Genomic DNA, 25,727 nt, shown 5'->3' with positions numbered 1-25,727 from the left:
TTCCTATCTATTTGGATTTTACTGTTCATAGCAAGAGCATTTGAGCTCGGGATTAGAAGAATGCTTTTGCCTTAGGTTCGTCTACTTGGAAAGGAGAACCAGATTACATAATAGCCACAAAGCCAACACCCATTGGCAGCACCAGATAGAAACCCTATAGGGTCACTAGTAAGTTGTGGGATCAATCTTCTCAAGTTACAAGGAATAATATAGAAAATTTAGAAAACCAAAGGGGTGCCATAGAAAAGTTGTGGGGTTAGCTGACACCATAGCCTACACATATTTTAGCAACTACCAACACCAGCACACACAAAGGAAATAGAAAACATGCGACCTCCGAAAGTCATATCGAAGTGAACTCCAACACGCAGTAACAACCATCAACATAAACCACCACCGATGACATCATACAGATTGTGAGAAAAGCGCTTCAACAACAACGCCCCCAAGAAAAGAATGGCAGAGAGGGAGTTTGAGCAAACTCCAGACAATGCCTCTGAGAAGGAGATGATGTGAAGCACCACCATTACCAGGAATAACCAGAGCTAGGCACACCTAGAGTTTCACTCTGGAGTTCGAGACTCTATGTTCAAAAGCAACACCAAACTTGAGTCATCATGTGCTGCCACCCCCACTTTCAATGAAAAAGTAAATGAGGCAAGCCAGATCATCTTGCCTCGATAACCGTACATGCTCACAGTCCTCACGTGGACATCACCATGTAATCAGACATACCCTGTATATAGGAGTAGATCAAAGCACACCAAGCGGCATCAACGAGGTCACCAACGTCGCCAAGAACCCACTCAAGGGGTGAACTGGCGTCGAAGAGAATATGATTAAAACTCTCGCATGGAGGTATCCCTCATCACCTTCATATACAGAGGAACTTAGGCATCAGTCACCATTTCAACGATGTCGATCTCCACCTGTATCTATTTTACCGTTGTCCCATACATTGTGGCTTGGTGCCTGCGGACCCTCAGTGATCGCCCATGTTAACATCCTGGGCATCCGTTGAAGTTTCAACGGTATATTCGCTGCAACACACTGTGTAGGATCAATTGTAGGCTAAGGGCATCTTCAAGGCTATCCCCAAAATGGACACCCCCATTTTTTCCCTGGACACCCCTAATGCTAGCCCCCACTTTATTTCCAGATTCAAACAATTTATACTCAGATTCATATATATTATATCGAACTTAGTTAAAATTAGCAAACTTAGCTAAAGACTATTGTAAATCTACCTATCTAGATGGATGCGGATATCGAGCACCAAATCTCTGCCGCTGCCACCGCCATCGTTGTTGCTCCAATCACGGGCGCTGGTGAAAGATCGTGGATGTCGCCTAGAGGGGGGGGGGGTGAATAGGCGCTTTAAAATAATTACGGTTGAGGCTTGAACAAATGCGGAATAAACCTAACGGTTAATTTGACAAGCACAAAACCTAAAACAACTAGGCTCACCTATGTGCACCAACAACTTATGCTAAGCAAGATAGACAACTAAGTGATAGCAAGGTATATGACAAGAAACAATATGGCTATCACAAAGTAAAGTGCATAAGTAAAGAGCTCGGGTAAGAGATAACCGAGGCACGCGGAGACGACGATGTATCCCGAAGTTCACACCCTTACGGATGCTAATCTCCATTTGGAGCGATGTGGAGGCACAATGCTCCCCAAGAAGCCACTAGGGCCACCGTAATCTCCTCACGCCCTCGCACAATGCAAGATGCCATGATTCCACTAAGGGACCCTTGAGGGCGGTCACCGAACCCGTACAAATGGCAACCCTTGGGGGCGGTCACCGAACCCGTACAAATGGCAACCCTTGGGGGCGGTCACCGAACCCGTACACTTTGGCAACCCTTGGGGCGGTCACCGGTACCCGTCAAATTGCTCGGGGCGATCTCCACAACCTAATTGGAGACCCCGACGCTTGCCTGGAGCTTTACACCACAATGATTGAGCCCCGAACCCCACCAACCATCTAGGGCGCCCAAGCACCCAAGAGGAACAAGCTCAAGGGTACCAAGCACCCAAGAGTAATAAGCTTCTCAACTTGTAACTTCCACGTATCACCGTGGAGAACTCAAACCGATGCACAAATGCAATGGCAAGGGCACACGGAGTGCCCAAGTCCTTCTCTCTCAAATCCCACCGAAGCAACTAATGCTAGGTAGGAAAAGGAGAGGAAGAACAAGAAGGAGAACACCAAGAACTCCAAGATCTAGATCCAAGGGGTTCCCCTCACATAGAGGAGAAAGTGATTGGTGGAAATGTGGATCTAGATCTCCTCTCTCTTTTCCCTCAAAAACTAGCAAGAATCCATGGAGGGATTGAGAGTTAGCAAGCTCGAAGAAGGTCAACAATGGGGGAAGAACACGAGCTCAAGAGATAAGGTTCATTGGGGAAGAAGACCCCCTTTTATAGGAGGGGGAAAATCCAACCGTTAAGTGCTCAGCCCGCACACGAGCGGTACTACCGCTCCACGTGCGGTACTACCGCTCGGGCGGAAGAAGCAGTGAAAAGGAGCAACAAAACAAGAACCTTGGGGCGGTAGTACCGCCGATAAGCAGTACTACCGCTCACCCCAGCGGTACTACCGCTGGAGGAGCAGAACACGGGACAAAAGGAGGCAGGACAGAGCAGAGTACGGTGGCAGTAGTGCAGTAGCGGTACTACCGCTCGACCGGAGCGGTACTACCGCTTATAGGCGGAACTACCGTGCCTTACTGCCGCGCGACTACCGCTGAACCCGACACGAAAAGAGCAGACCCAAAATCGAGGCGGTAGTAGAGCGGTACTGGAGCGGTACTACCGCTGCCACCGCGGTACTACCGCAGGGAGAAAAACAGAACTGCCAAAACTTCTTCATATGAGCTCCAAATTGAGCAAACTCAAGCTTGTTGGTTATAGTAAGAAGGGCAGGGGAGGTATGCCAACAAATAGAGGAGTGAAACCTCCAACCGAGAAGAACCGGCATAACCTCCAACATCGAAAACATCATAGAAGATGCGAGTGAACTCCGTTTTCGATGAACTCGAGCTTGTCATCAAGATGACCATAAGCTCCAAAACTCACAAAGAGAAGAACCAAACAAGAACCAATAAAGATGATGCAAGGATGCAATGGTTTGAGCTCTCTATGAACGATACGATCAAGCTACTCATCGAGAGCCCCCTTGATAGTACGGCAATCGATCCTATAACCCGGTCTCCAAACAACCATCATGAGACCGGTAAAATAGAAAACCTATCAAGAGCAAACCTTTGCCTTGCACATGGTCCACTTGAGCTAGATGATGACGATCTTGACTCCCTCAAGATGGACCACCTTTCTTGATTGCGTTGGCTCGATGAAGACTAGTTGATTGCTCCCCCATACTCCACTATGGGTGAGCCACCCTTCCGCACATCTTCACAAGTCCATTGTCACCACAATGGCTTCAAGCATTTGATCTCTTCGTGATGCTTTACTTGAACTTGCCCGCTTCACTTGAACTTGCACACCGCAACCTAACCCCACAAAGAACTCTCACGAAGACCATGGGTTAGTACACAAAGCGTAATTGACAATGCTTGATCTCTTCGTGATGCTTTACTTGAACTTGCCCGCTTCACTTGAACTTGCACACCGCAACCTAACCCCGCAAAGAACTCTCACGAAGACCATGGGTTAGTACACAAAGCGGAATTGACAATGCTTATCATACCATGGGATCGTTTGATCCCTCGGTACATCTTGTGCGCTTTGTGTGTTGATCAACTTGATTCACTCTTGACTTAGTCTTGATCAACCTTGACTCTTTCCAACTCTCTTCATTTGGATGATGTCTTGAAGGTAAACATGAATGATCACACAATCTTCTTCTTCAAGACATGCTTGCAATAAGCTCAACTCTCACATGACCAATCTTTGGATAATTCCTTAATAACACCTTGGTCACCACATAAACTCCTTGAAACCAACACATGGACTTCAAGAAATGCCTATGGACAAATCCTTCAAATATAACTCAAGGCAACCATTAGTCCATAGAGATTGTCATCAATTACCAAAACCAAACATGGGGGCACCGCATGTTCTTTCAGCTGGCCCAGCCATCGCAACATCCATCATGGGAAGTGACGGAGCGCCTCCTCCGCCTTTAGACGGGCGTTGCTCTCGGACTTGATGAGCCCCATCGACCGGTTGAGCGCCCAGGCAGTGGCGAGCTCTGGGTCGGGCAGGGCTCAAAAGACAAAAGCCTACTATCTCTAAAACAAGAAGGTCTTGATGGGCATTATTTCCTAGTGTTATATATATTCTGCGGGCTGTGACTTTAGTGTTTGTGCCCAACTAATCATTTCCCTTTCAATCCGGTCGACCCCCTCCCTCTTGATGGGACAATTGCAGAGTATAACAACCTGTTCTGATCATATCCCTCCTTCCTTGTAGTACATCACATATTCCAGGTACGGGATTTGCTTTCCTACAATCAACCCAATGATTCTTAAAGACCACCTCGTCAATACGTGCCAACATACCTTCACGGTCAAAGACGGGCGACCGGATGGACTTCAGCGCCTCAGAATGAGATGCCAAAGCACCTACCTCATCATCGTTAGCACCCTCAGACGCCACCTTGTCCCTTACAGACACCACCGCAAGAACATCATCAGTCATGGGTACCACCGACACGATGGACTCTGGCACCTCGAGTTGCCCACATGGCAGAGGCGAACCCTGTAGTCCTGCCTCGAAATTAGGTGCCAAAGCACCTACCTCATCAACCTCGTCACCCACAGACATCACCTGCCCCATCTCCTTCAGAAGCACCATCGAAAGAGGTGAAGTGGGCTCGCCACAACGATCCTGGAGCTCAGGCATAATCTGCAGCACTGGAGTCACGACCTCGCCGATGACTGCACTCCTAGAGGCAGTCAGCAGCACAGGCCTCGGCGATGGACGTGATGTAGCACGAGGGGAGAAATGTCCATAAAGGCTTGCTTCCTCCCCAACTGAAGACCCAATCTGAGGCTCAGGCATCAAATGCATAACTGGCACAACCTCCAGTTTGGCGAGTGTGGCATCCGCTCTCCCCAAAACACTCCCAACTCGCGCAAGGCAATCGCGAAGCTCAGTGCGAAGCAACTCAGTCTCCTCCACCAACCCGGCTTGCACAGACAAGACAGACTGGAACTGCACATCTGTGACTTCACTGGTGGGTGCAGGCAATGGAGCAGGACATTGGTGCGGCGATGTTTGGTGAACATGCTTCTTTGCACGGCAGAAGCGGGCGATGTGACCGGATCGAAGGCAGTCCGTGCATCGGATAGGATCCCTGCAGGAGTGTGCGCGGTGACCTCGACAGAGGCATCGGAAACATCTGTCTCTCAGCCACGCTGGAGGCGGACGCCGCACATTGACAGCAGGGCGACGGAAAGCAGCGGGAGTCGAGCGACGCCCTCTCGAGACGAGCTGCCAGCCTCCCAACTCATTCCCGCGTGGAGCGGGACACACAAAAACTGTTGACGCCATCTCCCGGACGAAACATCCTCGCCAATCTCCCCAACCTGGACGGACCGGAGGCGCCTCCACGACGAGCCCGTCGCGCGCAACAGCGGCGTGCGGAGCTGAAGCAACGCATGCGGTGCCAACTCCTCAGCGTGCCCCACGGGAGAGGCTGCCACAATTCACTGGTACATAGTAAGTGCATTTTAATCAATGAGTGGACATGGTAGTACAGTTACTACTCCTTCTGTCCCAAATTACTAGACACATCCGCAGTGGCGGAGCTTGAAAGAAATCTCAGGAGGGGCGAAGCTACCAAAGAAAAAACTTTGAATACAAATCTTATGATTATATAGTTAGATTTTGTAGAATATTGAGAAACTTAGAATGAGTATATTGATCTTGTACATATTAGTTTATGAAATACATGTTTTATGTTAAGTACATAAATAAGCTACTCATAACAAAAGAAAATATACGAAAATACTATTTTTTTGCGAGAAACACCAGAATACTACTTAACCATGAATTATTGTGTTAATCACTACAGACCAGCTCTTAGTCTCTTTGCTCTTCCAAATTACATAGGAACATCTTCGTAGCTGTTCTTCTCTGTGATGTATGTATACAGTCAAGATATTGCCTAGAAATCGTCTTTAATCATTTTGTCCTAATAATCTGCAATCCTTCGGATCAGTACTTCATTTGCTAGAGTTTGTTGTCATTGTTTGTTCATGAATTTGATGTTCAAATTTAGGCTTTGCTACGGTCCATGAGAGGGAGCGTAGAATCACCGGCTAAACACATGCGGCGCCGGCGTCAGTTGATTCCTGAGCGCGGCCGCGAAAAGATGTGTGGACTGTGGTGGCATCAGGCCCAGGTTTGTCTCCATGAAGCTCCGCAATTGCACATCCGTATCTAGACAAATCTAAGACAAGTAATTCGAGACAGAGGTAATATAATATAGCAGTGCTCTCTTGCTTCTACGGACAAGGAAGGGATAGAGTGCACCGGGTGGTCTCACTTGCTTCTACGGAAAATGAAGGCATAGAGGTCCTTATCTTAGGCATATGACATTTTCTTGTTAGTCAATGTTTTATTTCCTTTGCAGGGTATCACAGTGGGAGCTGACCACCAGCTGCGCCAGCACGGAACCCAGAGAAGAGAACAGAGCATAACAATTACATGCCCCCTCTACAAAGTCATCTGAAACAATGTCTGTACAGGAATATACAGACGACAAAGTTTTTCCTTTCTTCTGTATGATTGGCCTTCATCGAGCAATCGGACTAGTAAAAAGAAGACGATGCCCGGCTTGAAGAATAATTCCGACATATATACCGCGAAGACTACCGACCGAGCTCACCGGAATGACCACTGTATCTCCTCGAGAGTTCTTCCCTTGGTCTCCGGCACCCAGAGGATGATGAACATGAGCGTGAACGTGCTCACGAGCGTGTAGCACGCAAAGGTACCTGTCGAGATCGTAAACAGACAGAAATGATCTCCGTCAGGTCTGTGTCGCGGGTCCATAATTCTACTTGAGAAAAGAGGGAAGAGTGTGAACCTCCAGCGCTCCAGCTGAGCAACAAGTTTGCTGTCATTGTTATCCCAAAGGAGGTCAGCCAGTTGGCGAGCGTCGCGAAGCTTCCCGCAAGGCTCTTGATGCTAACCGGCAGGATCTACAAACACATAAAAAGTCCAGCAGTATGGTTATGTGAATGCTCCAGTGACATGCCTAAGCCACATTAATTATGAGGTATGGTTCTATACGCAGTGTGCAGATTCACTATGTTACCTCAGACATTATGACCCATGGAATGGCGCCCATACCGAAGGAGAAGGTGATCACATAAGCCTGAACAAGTGTCAGGTTAGTATCGTGGGCACAGCTCGTGGATTTGCTATGTAAATTTTCAGACCAAACGATCTAGTTGGCGGAAGGACATACCACAATAGCAAACAAGGAGACCATGCTTAATATGTAATACATGTCAGAGTCTTGCGGAACATTGTCCTGGAACAAATAAATGATGATAATATAAGAAAAATATTTGGCAGAAGAGGCCCTGTCATAATATCACCAATCAAAAAAGATAAAATCCCCAATCCAGGTAATAGACTATCATAAGGGTGTGGTGTATGTATTCTGTATTTTATTTATACCAGTACCCTATACTAAAGAAACCTGAACATACCTTGAGAAAAAATATGACGGCAATTGCAAGAAGGCTTAGGGTCATCCCGGCAGAAGATATCTGGAAGTTGAAGCGAGAGCTAAATTATAGTTACAGACAACTACAGTAACAAACTGGTTTCAAAGAGAGGAGGAAAGTTACAATAAGTAGGATCCGTCGGCCAGCTCTGTCTAGCAACCAGGTTGTAGCTCCAGTGGCAAGAAGCTGATGATAAATGCTGTCAGCACCTTAATGTGAACTACTAAGAGACAAGAAAAGATATATATCAAGTTACACACCCCAATAGCTCCAACTCCACATGCGGCCAAGTTGCTGTTTGTAACACCTGAAGAGATTTTCATGTTAAATATAGAAGCTGAAATCGACTATAATATAACACTATAGTATTGCACTGAAGGAAATTTAATGACCAAATTCTACAGCTTGCCTGCAGCTTTGAAGATGCTGCCTGCATAAAACAGTATGGCGTTGATCCCACTTAGCTGTTGCAGTACAAGCAGGCCAATTCCAAGCTGCCAAGTTGCACCACAATTACGATTACAAAATGCAATTGCGAATTTTGGTATGAAAGGAACCAGCAAGTCAAGGAAGTTACTATCAAGGGCATGCGGAATTTCTTTTGGTTTAACTCTTGGAAACGAATTGCCGTCATTTTGTTTGCTGATGCTACCGCTGTCTGCATAATGTTAAAGCAAACATTGGTGACTACGCTGAAAGTACATCACATAGAAAGATTTGTAGTTAGTTAGTCTAGAAGGAAAAAAAAAAGGCAGGTGCTTGCCTTTATATCATTCACTTCTGAGGTGATGTCAGTATCAGATCCTCTCAAAACTTGTAGGGAGGCTTCGAAATCATCCATCTTGTTCATCTTTGCCTAGAGATTGATGCACAACAGTGGTTAATAAAAAATTCAGAATGATGCAGCACTTTGTATACATTTGCTCATACGGACCAGCCATCTTGGAGATTCTGGAATGAAGAATAGGCCAGGTATCAGTATTGTGCATGGCAAGGTTCCTAGAAGAGCCCAGAGATTTGAATCAGAAATAGTCAGAGGTTCAGAAACCAGACGCATACACATTCGCTTAAGCCCATAGTACTAGCGAAATCAGCAGAGATTGCTGACACGGTAACTTTTCCTTCAAAAGCTTAACGGAAATGTTTGCCTAGATATCCACGAATTCTAGTCATATTTGTCAACATGGCATTTACTGTTACCGATCTTGTTAGCTTCAATATTAGAGGTTAAGTGAATACTGACAGTGAAAACAACAAAGTTCAGTAACGCGTCGGCACTTAGCCATGTTACCTATCAGCGCAAGCATCCTCCAAGGAACAAGCATGCCGAGCACATAGGCCAACACCATCCCAAGTGTTACAGACAACTGCAGAATGAACAATTGCACAATGAGTCCACTCCAGCATAGACAAGCTAATAGGTCTTTATGAGAATAAGACAAGGTCCTTGGGAGGATAGGCCTACCGGGTTCACACAGCCTAGAGCGCCCCTCTTGTTCCGAGGAGAAATCTCTGCTATGTATACAGGCACCTGTATAAATCACAGATCAAGACTAAGCATGTTAACTAGCCCACAATGGGATGATCAACTTTGTTCCCACAATACTGACATCCTGTATAAGCAGATAGACTGCGTGCATAGATCCTCTATGCAAAGAATAAGCAGGCACAGAGTGCTGTTAAACGAACCGTGTAGGATATGATACCAACACCAAATCCTTCAAGCAATCGCCCCGTGTACAGAAAGGTAGTATCCTGTAAAACAAACGCCGACAAGTGTCAACGTTCAGAAGCAGCAAACGGTGAAACTAAGTTCCGGAAAAAAGGTATTGTCGTACTTTTGCCAAGGAGATCGCGAGCCAGCCGAGGATGTTAGGAACAGCAGCAATCATCAACGCCTGGAAAATCAATTCGCAAGCTTGTTAGGGCTCAAGAGAAGATCATTAGTACGGTCAGGTACTGAAACATTGCGAACATACGACCAACATACTGAGGTTTGACACAGCAACAAGAGGATTTGGCAATAAACCACCGCGACGGGGATCGACTTTGCAGAAAAGAACTCTATTTTTTCCGGCAAAAAACCACCGGTCTACCATAATGTTTTTTGCAAGAAGCACTGATTGCTCGCTGAACGGTCTGTGGTGTGTGATGTTCTTTCTGACGCAAGGGGCGACGATGGCCAAGGCCAAATAGCCGTTAGGCATTTTCACGAACACCTCGCGTGCGCGCCAGCGCCAGCTCCTGGGAGGAACACCGGCCGAAACCCGGACGAGGGCATCCTGCTGAGCGGAAATCACGCCCCTCCGTCACCGCAGCGAGCTCCAGCACGCGAGCGGCTGGCCGGCTGCTGTCAGGAGGAGCAATCCTGTCCCGCACTGCATCGGCAGCGGCGACCACGTCGTCCTCGTCCTGGGATACTTCGGAGCCTTCTGTCGCGGAGGGATTTTGATGGTTTGGCCCAGGATTGTGGCAGTGAAGGGTGGATCCGAACCCCAGTCATTTCGAAAGGGGCAAATTATCAAATGGGAAGCCTTTTTTGACGATGAATCAAATGGGAAAGTAAAGCGTGACAAATGATTCGCGGGTATTTAGAGGAAAACACTCCACATTTAGGGTGGGTTTGGCATAAAACCACGGGTTACATTTTCTGCCAAAAAAAGATTGCCATGTCCAACTACAGTTTTTGTTGTCGGTAAAAGCATCAATGTCTCGCTAGCTAACCGCTCTATGACGTCGTTTCTGAAGTGCGAAGTCCGTCGGTGATAGTTTTTCGGCAAAAATGAATGATAGCCAATGAAAGGTTTGTACCAAGGCGACCCCAATTGTAATGGTTTTCTGCGAAATACTCCACCAATAGTGAAAGATCTTCGTTCATTCCAATCCTTGACTGCAGATGATATATACTGTTAGATGCAGGGTTTGAAATCAAAGATGTGTGTGCGAAAATTTGGCATAGGGGAAGTTTAGTCCAGCCTTGCGATGTGCGACTATTGCCAACTGGGAGCAACTCCTTTCTTATGGTTCGTCGTTTTGCTTTATCCACATATAAATTGTCATGCATACTAATGATTGGATAAACATGCATGCCTCATATGATTATTACATAGCACACACACGAAGAAATCTCCGGGGGAGTTACTAAAACTTAGGCAACCAAAATCGTGCTGCTAAAGAGTTGTTATGGCAAAAGTGTCTTTAAAGAGAGACACATCTTTTCACTGAGAGACTCGCCTCATTCACATCTATGAACCAACATCACTCTCACGGTGCTCGTCTTCATCAAGGAAGACGAGAACACAATAGTAGACTCTGGATGTTCCCTGACGATCGGCAGTGTACAGGGGTAGCCAAGTCATAATGTTTTAGAGAAAGTGCTCGGCACGACTGCTCCATCTTCTTACTAGCTCGGCTTCGTCTTCATCCACTGCTTCCTCGACCACACCACCTCTTCATCACAAACCCCGTCATAAGAAATTCCACCTTGCGGCCGATTATTTTGTACTAGATATGGTTGTTGTCTAGATTTTTTTAAACTAGGCTTATCTAGTTGTAGATGGCATGGTAGTTTAGTTTTGTATGTATGCTATATTAATTGTGGTAGACCCATCTATGTCACCCTTATCATTGACTAGATTCTTAATTTTCTTTATACTAGCTAAACATGATTTTCAGCATATACAAGTGTTAACCTCATGAACCTCAACAGGTGAAACTCCAATGTAGCGGATCGTGGAAGCAAAGGACCACCTTCTGGAGCCCATAATCTCGCTTTAGCCAAAGGAAAAGTGGCCAACTTTTGATGTGCAAAATTCCTCCCACTTGCACGATTAGACTTACCAAGTTGGGTGGCGGGTAGGATCTTAGGGACAGGGATAGCATCGGGCCGGAACAAAGGACTTGAATATAAATCTTGCACGATTAGACTTACCAAGTTGGGTTGCGGGTAGGATCTTAGGGACAGGGATAGCATCGGGCCGGAGCAAAGGACTTGAATATAAATCTGACAAAAGGCTATGATTGGGTATGTTTTATCCTGATCGAACACATGGTAATTAATCGTTGCAGCATGATAATTTGTTGGTCGATCTTTTACGCTACATGCCAATTTTTACTGTAAGAACATGGAAGTCCTACACACAAGCATGGCAACTTTATCTGTTTTCGCTTGGCAAATCTGATCGTCTAAAAATATAACGTCAGACTTCTAGCATTTCTGAGAACAAAAGTCCTTTCTACTCCATCCGTCCCAAAATGTAAGACGTTTTTGAGACCTAGTGTAAGCCTAAAAAACGTCTTACATTTTGGGACAGAGGGAGTAGCTTTTTTGCCCTTCAACTTGGTATCACTTGCTGTTTATGTCTCCACCAATCATTTCATGAGAAATGCCTGGCCAAGAATTAAACCTGAACATTATTGCTCGCACCTAAACTTTGTGCTCTCTTCCACGGCCTACGTGCCTCATCATCGATGCTATTGAAGTGTCACATCATGACGATATAGGCTCCGTACATGCTCATCAAGATATAACCAACCAGTTGCTTGTAGGAGTACTATGTTCATTAAAAATGCTAAACCTGTACTCGTACTAGATATGGTTGTTTGTATGTATATTCATTTTTAAAATGCATTATTTCCTTCCGTCACGGCGTCGCCCTCGGCAACAGTGCAACTCCGGCAGCGGTGGCCAGCCACGTCGCCCATCTCTACTCCACCGTACACCGCGGTGCCGACCCTCATCAGTGATTGACGTCCTCCTCCAGCAATAATTCAACTTTTTTGGAGGAATAATTCATTGGCGCTGCGCAGTAAGTGCAGGATTAATTGGAGGCCAGTGGTGGTAACATGCTGCAGCAGTACGTGTGGGGCGCGCGCATGCATGCCACACTGACACTGTTGTTTTTCGGTGCAGCTCGTGAGACCGTCTTGGACACTAGTCGACTGTGATGCCGAGAAGAAAAGCCTCGACATAATTTATTTGTGTCGATGATTGATAAGAATCTCCGCCTCTCGGACAATGTAATTAAGTTTAGCATGAGTAGATCTCATCCATTTCGTTCTTTTTGCTGCTGCTCTAAATAGTAAAAATAGATGGATTGCACGCAAGAGTGCATTGCTATTTGGGATGGGAGTATCTATCAACAAAGGGAATGACATTGACCCTTCTTTAAAGTTGAGGGGACAAGTCGCAAACCGGTCGATCTCGCAATGAAATACTGCTTGCAACCAACAATAATAGCTGCGTAGAAAAAGACATATGGGGTTTAAGAAGGCCAGGGAGAAATATCTGTGTAGCGTGCTCTAAATACGAAGGTTGGACGCCTCTTTTTGGAGCCTTCTTCATGACATACGGGGTGCAAGAAGGCTATGACGGCTGTTTTTTGTGCATGGTAACACATGTTGATGGGGCGATCGATGACGACTTTATTAAGTGAGTTTTTGCCCTCTCAAAGCTTCATATTGGGAGTTAGGCCGAGGCATATACGGAGACTTGACTTTGAGGCAGACGGGTCGATCTCACATGGAAATACTACGTGCGTAGAGAAAGACGGATAGCCTAAGTAAAAAAAGTCTCACCCCTTTGTGGCCGACGTGCTCCACCATCTGGCCGCTGGCGATGGCGCCCACCATGGCGCCGATGTTGGAGAGCGAGCCGAACACCGAGAACTGTAATTGGCCAGCGTCGTCGGTCAGTCACTAGTAGGATTCCGGGCCAGGCCAGCGCGGTGGCAACAGTAAACAAAGATGGGCGATGGAATCAAGGATGATGATGACCTCGGAGATGGAGAGGCTGAGGTCGCGGGTGATGGCGTCCTGGGTCGGCGAGGAGAAGCCGCCGGTGAAGCCGAACTGGATGGGGCCGAGCGCCACGATGAGCGTGCAGAGCAAGGCGGACACGTGGGTCTCGCGGATGATGGCCATGGAGGAGGCCCCCGCCGTGAGGCTCGACCCCATCTTGTACCAGCTCCCCGTGTTCACCAGCAGCGGCTTCCGCATGTCCATGTCGTCGTCGCTCTCCTGCCCTCCGCCGTCTCCGCCCTTGCCGTTCATGGCGGCCCTGGCTGATGGACGAGAGAGAGAGAGAGAGAGAGAGAGAGAGAGAGAGAGAGAGAGAGCGCGGGGGGAGGGAGGGATGAAGAAGAAGAGGATGTCGACTTTGAAATGGGGAGAGGTGATGGGATGGGATGGGCTCGTCTCTAAGGTAGCTTGTTCGCAGACGTACATCTACAACGTATGGGAGTTGCTTGGCTTCCTTCCACAAGGCGCGGCCGAGTACATGTGCGCAGCAGCTGCACAGCTGAAAAGTCAAAGGCCTACCTACGGTAAGGTCTTGTCTTTCGGTTGGGCATAGTGTTATTCCCGCGCACGTGCTATTCTGCACCGCAAGCATTATTCCACTAACCATTTCCATCCTGATGGGACAATTAGCTGGGTACAAGAGCCTGTTCTGATCACATCATCCTTGTCTTCCAAGCACCGGATTTGATTTGCTTTCCTACAACTACAATCTCATACCCAAGAAAAGCTTAGGGTTCCTTTGCCTTCCGTCGGCGCCGCCTCGTCCTCGATGGCCTTAGGGCCATGGCGGCGCGGTGGATCCCGGCCCTTACTGACGGGGGGCTCCATTTTTAGATGATCTTCCAAGCACCGGATTTGCTTTCCTTTCCTACAATCTCATACCCAATGCTTCACTGGTACTACGTAGTTAGGGTGCACTTGGTAGTACAATTATTATTATTTTTTGCTTCTACGGAGAAGAAGGGCTAGAGTGTACGCGATGGTCTCAGTATTTTTTGACATGTAAGCGATGATCTTACTTGCTTCCAAGGAGAAGGAATGTGCTGGAGTCTAAGTGATGGTCCTTATTTTTGGCATCTGATTTATTTTTCTTGTTAGTCGGTGCGATCTTACTTACAGGTCTCGCCGGTAGCCTTATTTTAGACATGGACTAATCTCTCTCTATCTTGTTTCTTGAGAGAACCCACATGCACTCCTCCCGGCAACCATTGACTATCCCTATTGTTTTCAGGTTTCGATTGTCCAACTGGAAAAGCAATCACATGCATGTTTCCTCTTCCATGATCTATGCGCAACGTATGTTAGACTGACGATGTTGTGACGATTGCTTTGACACCCACATGTGATTGGTAGTTTGAATTATCCCGGGGCGGCGGTACACTTGGGCTAATAAAAGTCCGGTGCCGACATACGAGAAACTCGTTAGGGTACATAATGGAAATTAAAGTTTTCTCTCGTGACTGTGCGTGCTCCCTAGAGCGTATTGAGACACTTTATGGCCATGTGCCCATTATTCCTGATTCTAACTCTACTAGCTCCCCCGCTACTCGCCCCTCATTCAAATTTGAAACGGGATGGTTACAACGGGTTGACTTTGTAGACTTAACTAAGAATGTATGGGAAGGCCCACCGTTGTCGGATGCCTATTCATCGAATTTTTAAACCGTGGCTACTAGGCAATTCCTATCTGGATGGGCGAAACATACCAGTGATATGTAAAAAAAAGCAACACCTTACCACTATTCTTGATGACATCGATAACATTGTTGAGGCATGCACTTTGTCTCGTCAGGAGATTGATATGAAAAAGCAATCCAATGAGCAAATTGCACATCTAGTGCTAGAAGAGGAAATCAAGTGGGACCAAAGATCCAAAGCCCAATTCATTTTTAAGTGAGATAACAATACACGATGTTTCCATATGGTCACCAATGGGCGGCATGGGAAGAAGCGTATTTTTAACCTGGATGTCAGACGGATCGCGGGTTAGGCAGAGTTGGAGTTGAAACGATATATCACCGGTTCTTACAAGTCTCCGTTTGGGGCTTCAGAAGGAGGGAACTTCACACTCAGCGAGACCCAAACAGATGATATCTCATAAGTTAACGACAGATGAGAATGATATCCCCACATACATATGTGAATGATATCCTAGCCTCGAAAGCTAAAGTCAATGATATGCTTCTTTCTATGGAACATTAACCTTGATGAGGTTAGGAATCTGAAACTCTTGCTTTTAACTTTTGAGCAAATGTCAGTCTTGTTAGAACAAATCCGAGGCGCTCCGTCGATCTACCGAGGACCAAGCAATCACACCAGCACGACACCGAGATTTGTTAACGAGGTTCACCGATATGGCTACATCCCCGGGTCATTACTACGGGCGCTCCTCCCCACGACACCGTCACAATACGGCACCCTGGCCGCCCGGGCGCCGGCACACGCCCCTGGTTCCCCCCTGTGTGCCTGTGCTATTATGTTGGCATAGGTTATATCGTGTGTCTACCCTCGCTATATATGAGAGGTCTAGGATACAAGTGTCCTATTAGGACACAACTCCTACCCTGTCTACACACAGTACAAAACCAAGTCCAACTGTAACCTACCTTATACAATAATATTCGACATAATTCTAACAAGTCTCAAGATTAACTTCCATTAAACTGAGTTGTTATGTTTCGGAGAAGCCAAAGAGGCGGGTGCACAATACACTAACCTAATTGGTTGCACACAATGCCAATTTCTATTAAATATTTTGGCATTCGATTCATTATCGCCATCTCACTAATACGGAGCGAGAACATGTCCTAGACTGCTTAGAGAAACAATTGAGAAGTTGGAAAGGCAAGGCGCTCTCCATTCGAGGACGTCCGATGTTTTCACATACATAAGTGAAAACATCATTTGTTCATGGAGTCTTCGAACTCTGCTCCCTCCTATTAATTATCTTGTCAATCATATTTTTTGTCTACGCAAATTTAATTGCATTTATACAAGGTGGGAGTAGATTTAGAATTCTATTAATGGTAGTATACACATGAGTTTTGACATACACAAGTGTCGACCTGATGAACACCAAAGGGTTAGACTCCAGCGTCCGAAAAAGGTTTCCCCCCGCTTTGTATTCCAAAGCAACCAACACCATACACATAGCATTGCTGGGGCAAGCAGCACGTCAAGCCCAAAAGAAAAAAGAAGAAACAAATGTCAACAACGGCAACTCGACAAAGTGCGGATGACCCGCCACTGCTGCGTCCTCCGGAAACAAACCGCCACAGCCCGAGTCTCCGATCCACCGCATACCAAGTAGCACCTTCAAAAAGGGATTTGGCGCCGACGACGCTACTTCCCGAACGTGTCCTAGGGTTTCCTCCGGTAGGCGGAGGGAGGTGGGGGATGGCTACCACCAACACCCTCCAGGAAGGAATGGTGGCACCCGCCGGTGTCACCGCATCGGAGCCGGACGAACCAACAAGGATTTCTCCCGTACTCCAAACCCCACCGCCCAACCGGAGCCAACTAGCCAAACCACCGCCCAACACCATGCGCCATCGCGGTTGTGCCGCCACCCACGCTGTCTCACTGCGAACACCAACACGAGGCCATGAAGACCGGAGAGAAGTGCCAAGCAACGGGAGCAGCAGCACCGAAGCCGAGCGGGAGGAAACCACCTCCACCGCTGTCGCGCGAGAGGCCCGCGCCTCCGGCACCGTTGCAGTCGCCGTCCGGACACGACAGCAAGGCATATCAGGCCACCCCTGGCACGGCAGGCCCGAAACGGGCCCACTAAGCCCCGCGACCACGCTGTAGCAGGCTGGCGTCGGCGCCGCCAGCACCCAGCCGCTCATCGCCGCTCCCCCGCCTCCCGGAAGTCACGCCGCAGACCCGCCCGCCGCCGGCCCGCCCAGGACCATATGGGCCCGTAGGGCCTAGATCTGGGCCGAGCGGCCGCCACCAGGTCGCGCCGCCCCGCCGCCAAAGACGACGACGCCGCCCAGCTGCCCGCCCGTGCCGCGCCGGGGAACCCTGCCGCCACTCGGACCATCGCCGCCTAGGAGCACCCCCCGTGTAGCTCCGCCCCGCACTAGAAAGCCACCGGGAGGGGAAGGTCAAGGGCGGCCGCCACCAGCGTCCCCGGGGCAAGGCCGGCCGCTGGCGCCAGCGCCAGCGGCGGGGAGGAAGGGCAGGCCGACGCGCGGCCGGTCGTGAAGGAGGCGACGTGGTCGCGAAGGGGCCAGAATTAGAGTATTACCGGTTCGCAGTCGTTAGACTCCAAAGTAGCGGATCGTGCAAGCAAAGCACCACCTTCTGGAGCCTTTAGCGAAAGAAAAATGTCGAGGTTTTGATGTGCAAAATCCCACCCACTTTATTCAACTACACCTTATTCGGCTTGAGATAGATGGGTGATCCGCGCACTTGTGCTACTAGCTTTATTACACGATATCTATCCTGTAGTTTTTCCCCTCTTCAACTTACTATCGGTAATGTTTACTATGTTTCCACCAATTTTTTTTAGAAATGGAGGAGGACCCCCGGCCTCTGCATCTGGACGATGCATGCAGCCACTTTATTAATTATTCACACAAGACCTTACAAAGTTATACAACAGTTAGACTGAAGCCACCGTCTAGGCAACAAAAGTGTCGCTACTCCTATCCAAGTGATGAAGGGATGCTGATAGTCTGGGCCTAGTGTTGGAAATATGCCCTAGAGGCAATAATAAATGGTTATTATTATATTTCTTTGTTCATGATAATTGTCTATTGTTCATGCTTTTATTGCGTTATCCGGAAATCGTAATACATGTGTGAATATATAGACCACAACGTGTCCCTAGTAAGCCTCTAGTTGACTAGCTCGTTGATCAACAGATAGTCATGGTTTCCTGAGTATGGACATTGGATGTCATTGATAACGGGATCACATCATTAGGAGAATGATGTGATGGACAAGACCCAATCCTAAGCATAGCTCAAAGATCGTGTAGTTCGTTTGCTAGAGCTTTTCCAATGTCAAGTATCTTTTCCTTAGACCATGAGATCGTGCAACTCCCGGATACCGTAGGAGTGCTTTGGGTGTGCCAAACGTCACAACGTAACTAGGTGACTATAAAGGTACACTACGGGCATCTCCGAAAGTGTCTGTTGAGTTGGCACGGATCGAGACTGGGATTTGTCACTCCGTATGACGGAGAGGTATCTCTGGGCCCACTCGGTAATGCATCATCATAATGAGCTCAATGTGACTAAGGAGTTAGCCACGGGATCATGCATTACGGTACGAGTAAAGAGACTTGCCGGTAACGAGATTGAACAAGGCATTGGGATACTGACGATCGAATCTCGGGCAAGTAACGTACCGATTGACAAAGGGAATTGTATACGGGATTGATTGAATCCTCGACATCGTGGTTCATCCGATGAGATCATCATGGAACATGTGGGAGCCAACATGGGTATCCAGATCCCGCTGTTGGTTATTGACCAGAGAGGCGTCTCGGTCATGTCTGCATGTCTCCCGAACCCGTAGGGTCTACACACTTAAGGTTCGGTGACACTAGGGTTGTAGAGATATTAGTATGCGGAAACCCGAAAGTTGTTCGGAGTCCCGGATGAGATCCCGGACGTCACGAGGAGTTCCGGAATGGTCCGGAGGTAAAGAATTATATATAGGAAGTCCAGTTTCGGCCACCGGGAAAGTTTCGGGGGTTATCGGTATTGTACCGGGACCACCGGAAGGGTCCCGGGGGTCCACCGGGTGGGGCCACCTATCCCGGAGGGCCCCATGGGCTGAAGTGGGAAGGGAACCAGCCCTTAGTGGGCTGGGGCGCCCCCCATGGGCCTCCCCCTGCGCCTAGGGTTGGAAACCCTGGGGGGGGGGGGGCGCCCCACTTGGCTTGGGGGGGAAGCCACCCCCCTTCCCCCTTTGGCCGCCGCCCCCCCTTGGAGATCTGATCTCCCAGGGCCGGCGCCCCCCAGGGGTCCTATAAATAGTGGGGGGGAGGGAGGGCAGCAGCACCACAGCCCCTGGCGCCTCCCTCTCCCCCTGCAACACCTCTCCCTCCCGCAGAAGCTTGGCGAAGCCCTGCCGGGATCCCGCTACTTCCACCACCACGCCGTCGTGCTGCTGGATCTCCATCAACCTCTCCTTCCCCCTTGCTGGATCAAGAAGGAGGAGACGTCGCTGCTCCGTACGTGTGTTGAACGCGGAGGTGCCGTCCGTTCGGCACTCGGTCATCGGTGATTTGGATCACGACGAGTACGACTCCATCAACCCCGTTCATTGGAACGCTTCCGCTCGCGATCTACAAGGGTATGTAGATGCACTCCCTTCCCCTCGTTGCTACTATACTCCATAGATGGATCTTGGTGATGCGTAGGAAAAATTTTAAATTCTGCTACGATCCCCAACACCCAGTACCAAATGGACCTCGCAGCCAAACCTAACATCTAAGACGTGAGGTCCCAACCAGGACGCCTGCCGGGTATGGGTCACCTACCAGTCCGGCGCACTCCTCAACCAGGACGCCTGCCGGGTCTGAGGCCGCCGCAGCCACCTGCCACCAATCCATCTTCAGATCTATACTGCTGCATCTACCTTGCCCGGTCTAGCTGCCGTCGACGCCACCACGACGCCAGACCGCGTCACCCTCCTGCGCGAGTCCATCTCCGCGCATCGGACGCAGAGTCACCACAGCGCCATGCCGCCGAGACCCGCCGCCATCAATGAGTGAGATGCCGCAATGCTCCACCAAAGAATCCGTCCTCTGGTCTTGCATCCAGTCGCTGCTCAAAAAACGATGCCCCCATGAGGGAAAACGACGCCAAAAGCATCGCCATCGTCCGATCCGGGAACTCCGGATCTAGGTTTTCACCCAGAGCAGCGCAAGCAAGTCGACATAAGCTGCAGAGGCGATGTCTTCAACAAGATAACGACGCGAAAACGCCGCCATCGCCCACCATGACCCGAGTCATAGCACGGTTTTCACCGGCAGCCTCGTCTCCCCACTCTATGCCGCGACTGGATGCGAGAATCCACAACCATCTAGCCGACCACCTCCGGCGAAGAAGATGGCCACCACCACCACGCCCAGGGCCGGAGCCCCCGACGTCCTCGTGTCGCGTGCCTAGTCCAGAGGCCGCTTGCCGCGCCGGAACAAAGGATGCGCACGACGGCTCGAGGAACCACCATCCAGATCCGAAAGGGATCCAGATCGGACACCATAGCCGCCGACGTGATCTCTTCATCGCCGCCGCCAGCACGACAACCCTGGTCGCCACCGGCCTGCGCCACCGCCCTTGAATCGGCTGGAGTGGGTCGCCGCCACCCAGATCCGATCGCCGCCCGAGGAAGATTGCCGCCGCCGCCGCTGCGGCCCGCAGGCTTAGCCTGCGATGCCCTCGGTGGTGGCGGTGGGAGGAGAGGGAGGCCCGCGGGAAGGAGAGGGAGGCCCGGCGGGGAGGCCCCGGTGCTGCGCGGCGCCGCCGCACAAGGGGAGGAGGTCACGGGAGGAGGGGGACGAGGGGAGAAGGGGCATTAAATAAAGAAAAATGTTTCACCAAGAATTAAATAAATCTAAACATTATGCCTCCCATCCAAACTTTGTGTTGTCTTCCTCGACCTGCCTCATGCATGAATTATGATTGCGTTATTTAATGTCACATCGCATCACGACGCTATAGGCTTCAGTATCTGTACGCACATGCTAGTTATAGATAACTAGCTATTTGTTTAATTATATGCCCGTTTTAAAATGATTAACTAACTACTTATTCGTATGTTCATGTTTAAAAAATGTCAAAACCCTCTCTTTCTATCATTATTTCCTTCACTCACCGGCACCGCGTCGCCTTCGGCAACAGTGCAACTCCGGGAGCGAGCGGCGGTGCGTTCGCCCAGGTCGATTCTCGGCCGGTCTCTATTCTATCGTACAATGTGGTTTTGACGTCTCATCCTCTTGGCGAGCGACCTGCGGGGTGCGGACCCGCCGTGATGGCAGCATCCTCAGCAACAATTCATTCAAGCTGCTGCAGCAGAACAGCCCATAATTCATTCAAGCTAGCTGCTGCAACAGTACGTGTGCTGTGGTGTGGGGTGTGCGATGCCACACTCTTGTTTCAGTCGACGGTGAAACCATCTTGGCTTTGGACATTGGTCCAGTCGACGGTGACGCCGAGAAGAAGAAAGTCCCGACATATAGTATATGGTACTCCCTCCGTCCCAAAATAAGTGTCTCAACTTTATACTAACTTTAGTACAAAGTTGTACTAAGCTTGAGACACTTATTTTGGGACGGAGGGAGTAGTATCGTCTTGGACCGACCAACCGCGTCTATGCCCGACCTTATCTAACATAACAATATATTACATGATCTAGCGTATATCACATGAGGTATGTGGTGATAGCTGGCTGTATAATTTATATGTGTTGATAAGAACCTCCGCCATTGAGATGTTAACATGATTATGTCTAGATTGAGCAAGCTCATCCACTTTTTCTGTTGCTTTAAATGGTAAAAGTTGATAGATTGCTCGAAAGACTGCACTGATGTTTGTTACATGGAATGGAAGTATCCATCAACAAAAAGGATTGACATCGACCCTTCTAAATTGTGGGGGGACAAGTGGCGAACCGGTCGATCTCGCAATGAAATACCACTTACAACTAACAGTAGCTGCATAGAACAAGACAAGCAGGCCAAGGAAAAATATCCATGGAGGGTCCTCTAGACATAAAGGTTGAACCCCTTTCTTTTGGAGTGTTCTTCAAAACATATGGGGTGCGAGAAGGTGATAACGACTCTACAAAGTGCATGCACAAGTGTCTGACCTCGGAATTTTATTAGTGGCAGGATACGCATGATTTTCAACATACACAAGTGTCGACCTCATGAACCTCAAAAGGTCAAACTCCAATGTAGCAGATGGTGCAGGCAAAGCACCACCTTCTGGAGCCCATAATTTCACTTTAGCGAAAGAAAAATGTCCAGCTTTTGATGTGTGCAAAATTGCGCCCATCTTTTTCTTTGAACAGGAAATTCCACCCACTTTATTCAACCACACCTTATTCAACTTGGGCAAGATGGGTGATCCGCGCACTTGCGCTGCTAGCTTTACTACTACACGATGTCTATCTTATAGCTTTTTCCCTCTTCAACTAGCTGCCTCTCTCATTATTGTTTATGTTTCTACCAATATATTCACGAAAAACTCCTCGCAAGAATACATAACAAATCCAAACTTTGTGCTCTTTTTTTTCCGGATGCTTTGTGTTCTCTTCCTTGACCTGCCTCATGATTGAAGTTATTGTGCATGACACCACATCATGACGCTATAGGCTTCCATAGGTACATGCTAGGCATAGATATAACCAGCTAGTTGTTTATATATGTCCATTTTAAAATGATTAGCTAACTACTTATTCGTATGTTCATTCTAAGAAAATGCTAAAACTCTCTCTTTCTCTCATTATTTCCTTCACTCAAAGGCGTCAGCTTCGGCAACAGTGCAGCTCCGGCAGCGCGTGGTGGCTCGTTGGGCCACGTCGATCTCCGGCCGTCTCTATTCTATTGACGTCTCGTTCCCTTGGCGAGCGACCTGCGCACCCTCCCTCGGTGATGGCAGCATCCTCAGCAATAATTCAATTTTTTTTGTGGGAAGTCAGCAATAATTCAGTGAATCTGCTGCAGCAGAGCAGCCCCATAATCCACCTACTACCACTGTAGCACACAGTATTCTGGCTGCAGGATTGATTTACTGTTATTGTAGGCTAGCTAGTAACGTGGTGCAGCATGCAGTACGTCTGGTGTGGGGCGTGCGCGCATGCATGCATGCATGCCAACGCTTTTGTTTCTTGTGCTGCAGCAGCTGCTCGTGAAACCAGCTTTGCTCTAATTCAAACATATACAGCTTGCTCAATAAAAATACACAACAGAGTCCTGCTGTTTTTCTCAAAAAGAAGAAATTAAAGTATACCGTCTTGGACCGACCGACCGACTGACCGCGTCCAAGTTCTTGTCTAACATACTCCCTCCGGTCCTTTTTACTCCATGTATTAGATTTGTGTCAATTCAAACTCTATAAAGTTTGACCAAATTTATTTTAAAAAATATCAACATCTATAATAATAAATATATATACTATGAAACTACATTTCATGATGAATATAACAATATTGATTTGGTATTCGAATGTTGAAACTTTTTTTCTATAAGTTCAGTCAAAGTAGAGATACTTTGACTCCGAAAAAAACTTATATGCAGACTAAAAAGGGCCGAAGGGAGTATATTACATAAGGATGAGGAACGTGCGTGGTAGCTGGCCTGGCTGTCTAATTTATCTTTGTTGATAAGAACCTGAACCTCCCCATTGAGATGTTGGCATGATTGAGTCTATCTAGATTGAGAAACCTTATCCATTTGTTTTTTTTTTGTTGCTTTAAATGGTAAGAATAGACCGATTGCTCAAAAGATTGCAGTGCTATTTGTTACATGGACTGGAAGTATCCATCAACATACAGGATTGACACCGACCCTTCTAAAATGTGACGTGAGGGGACAAGTTGCAAACCGGTCGATCGCGCAATGAACTACTGCTTACAACCAACAAAAGATGCCTAGAAGAAGCAAGAAGGTCAAGGGAGAAAATATCTATGGAGGGTCCTCTGGACAAAAGCCTCTTTTTGAAGCGTTGTTCAAAGCTTACGGAGTGCGAGAATGCTCTTTTTTTTTTTGAAACTCGAGTGCGAGAATGCTCTACTAAGCGTGTATTTGCCTCCTCAAAGCTTCATATTGACACTTATTATGAAAGGCCGGGGCATTACGGTGACTCTGCTAGAGTTGCTCTAAGCTTAACTTTGAGGCAAACACGGTGCAAACGGGTGGATCTCACAATGAAATACTACTACGTGCGGCAAACATTGACTGCGTAGAAGAGAACGGACAGGGCTAAGTAAAAAAATCTGACCCCTTTGTGGCCGACGTGCTCCACCATCTGGCCGCTGGCGATGGCGCCCACCATGGCGCCGATGTTGGAGAGCGAGCCAAACACCGAGAACTGCAAGTAGCCAGCGTCGTCAGTCACTAAGATTCCAGCGACAAGAGTAAACAAAGACGGCCGGGCGATGGGATTAAGGATGATGATGACCTCGGAGATGGAGAGGCTGAGGTCGCGGGTGATGGCGTCCTGGGTCGGCGAGGAGAAGCCGCCGGTGAAGCCGAACTGGATGGGGCCGAGCGCCACGATGAGCGTGCAGAGGAATGCGGAGACGTGGGACTTGCGCATGGCGTACCACCAGCTCCCCGTGTTCACCAGCAGCGGCTTCCGCATGTCCATGTCGTCGTGGTCGCTCCCGCCGCTCTCGTGCCCTCCGTCGTCTCCGCCCTTGCCGTCCATGGCGGCCCTCGCCAGTGGACCAGAGAGAGAGAGAGAGAGAGAGAGTGAAGAAGAAGAAGAAGAAGAAGAAGAAGAAGAAGAAGAAGAAGCGGAGGAGGAGGAGGTCGACTTTGAAGTTTGAAATGGGGAGGGGTGGGTGGGATGGGGGTCGGCTCGTCTCTGGTTTCCAGACGTACAACGTATATGTGGTTGGCTTTCCTTCCACAAGGCGCAACAGAGAGAGCATATATGCGCTGGGCTGTAAAGTCAAACGCCTACAGTCTCTAAAACAAGAAAGTTCTTCTCTTTCGGTTGTGCATTATTCCCTGGTGCTATATGCTACTTTTTCGGATTCAAAAAAAACTTTTTCCGATATGCTAGTACTATGTATATTCTGCAGGCTGCGACTTCAGTGCTTGTGCCCAACTAACCCATTTCCCTCTTGATGGGACAATTGCAGGTGCAGAGTACAACAAGTTGTTCTGATCACCATCGTCCTTCCAAGTACCGGATTTGCCTTCCTACAATCCTTCACTGGTACTCCCTTCGTTCGGAATTATTTGTTGCAGAAATGGATCCGTAGTTAGTGCAGCTTTAGCAATGAGTACACTTGGCGGCAGTACGGTTACTACATATACTATACTACTTTGACGTTCTCGTGCTTCTACAGAGAAGAAGGGCTAGAGTGTACGCGATGGCCTCTTTATTCTTTGACAGGTACGCGACGATCTTACTCGCTTCTAAGGAGAAGCAAGCGCCAGAGTCTATGTGATGGTCCTTATTTTATTTTAGGCATCTGGCATTTTCTTGTTAGTCGGTGCCATCTTACTTGCGGGTTTCG

At 48.4% G+C, this 25,727-nt stretch overlaps 1 protein-coding gene across 4 annotated transcripts; it reads right to left on the bottom strand.

The window, feature by feature from the left end:
- Nucleotides 1–6,575: 6,575 nt before the first annotated feature.
- Nucleotides 6,576–25,079, bottom strand: LOC109756305 (sugar transporter ERD6-like 4). Of its 4 annotated transcripts, none has more exons than XM_020315165.4 (17): nucleotides 24,659–25,079; nucleotides 24,479–24,568; nucleotides 9,554–9,613; nucleotides 9,405–9,470; nucleotides 9,181–9,246; nucleotides 9,007–9,082; nucleotides 8,650–8,714; nucleotides 8,479–8,571; nucleotides 8,293–8,373; nucleotides 8,125–8,209; nucleotides 7,976–8,022; nucleotides 7,839–7,901; nucleotides 7,698–7,757; nucleotides 7,451–7,516; nucleotides 7,298–7,357; nucleotides 7,067–7,181; nucleotides 6,576–6,974 (listed from the first exon to the last, which is right to left on the bottom strand). In XM_020315165.4, exons 1-17 carry the CDS (start codon nucleotides 24,905–24,907, stop codon nucleotides 6,862–6,864), a joined length of 1,455 nt encoding a protein of 484 aa, XP_020170754.1. In that variant the 5' UTR covers nucleotides 24,908–25,079; the 3' UTR covers nucleotides 6,576–6,861. The 4 variants fall into 4 exon arrangements, with proteins under 4 accessions (XP_020170754.1, XP_020170753.3, XP_073353252.1 ...); XM_020315164.4 differs by lacking the exons at nucleotides 24,479–24,568; nucleotides 24,659–25,079 and adding exons at nucleotides 13,293–13,382; nucleotides 13,491–15,072; XM_073497151.1 differs by having other exon boundaries at nucleotides 6,576–7,181; nucleotides 24,659–25,056.
- Nucleotides 25,080–25,727: the final 648 nt, after the last annotated feature.

The sequence above is a fragment of the Aegilops tauschii genome, chromosome 4 (assembly GCF_002575655.3).
Source record: "Aegilops tauschii subsp. strangulata cultivar AL8/78 chromosome 4, Aet v6.0, whole genome shotgun sequence".
Classification (NCBI taxonomy): Eukaryota; Viridiplantae; Streptophyta; class Magnoliopsida; order Poales; family Poaceae; genus Aegilops; species Aegilops tauschii.
The sequence above is the reverse complement of the archived record's forward strand: the minus strand, read 5'-3'. Positions and strand labels throughout refer to the sequence as shown.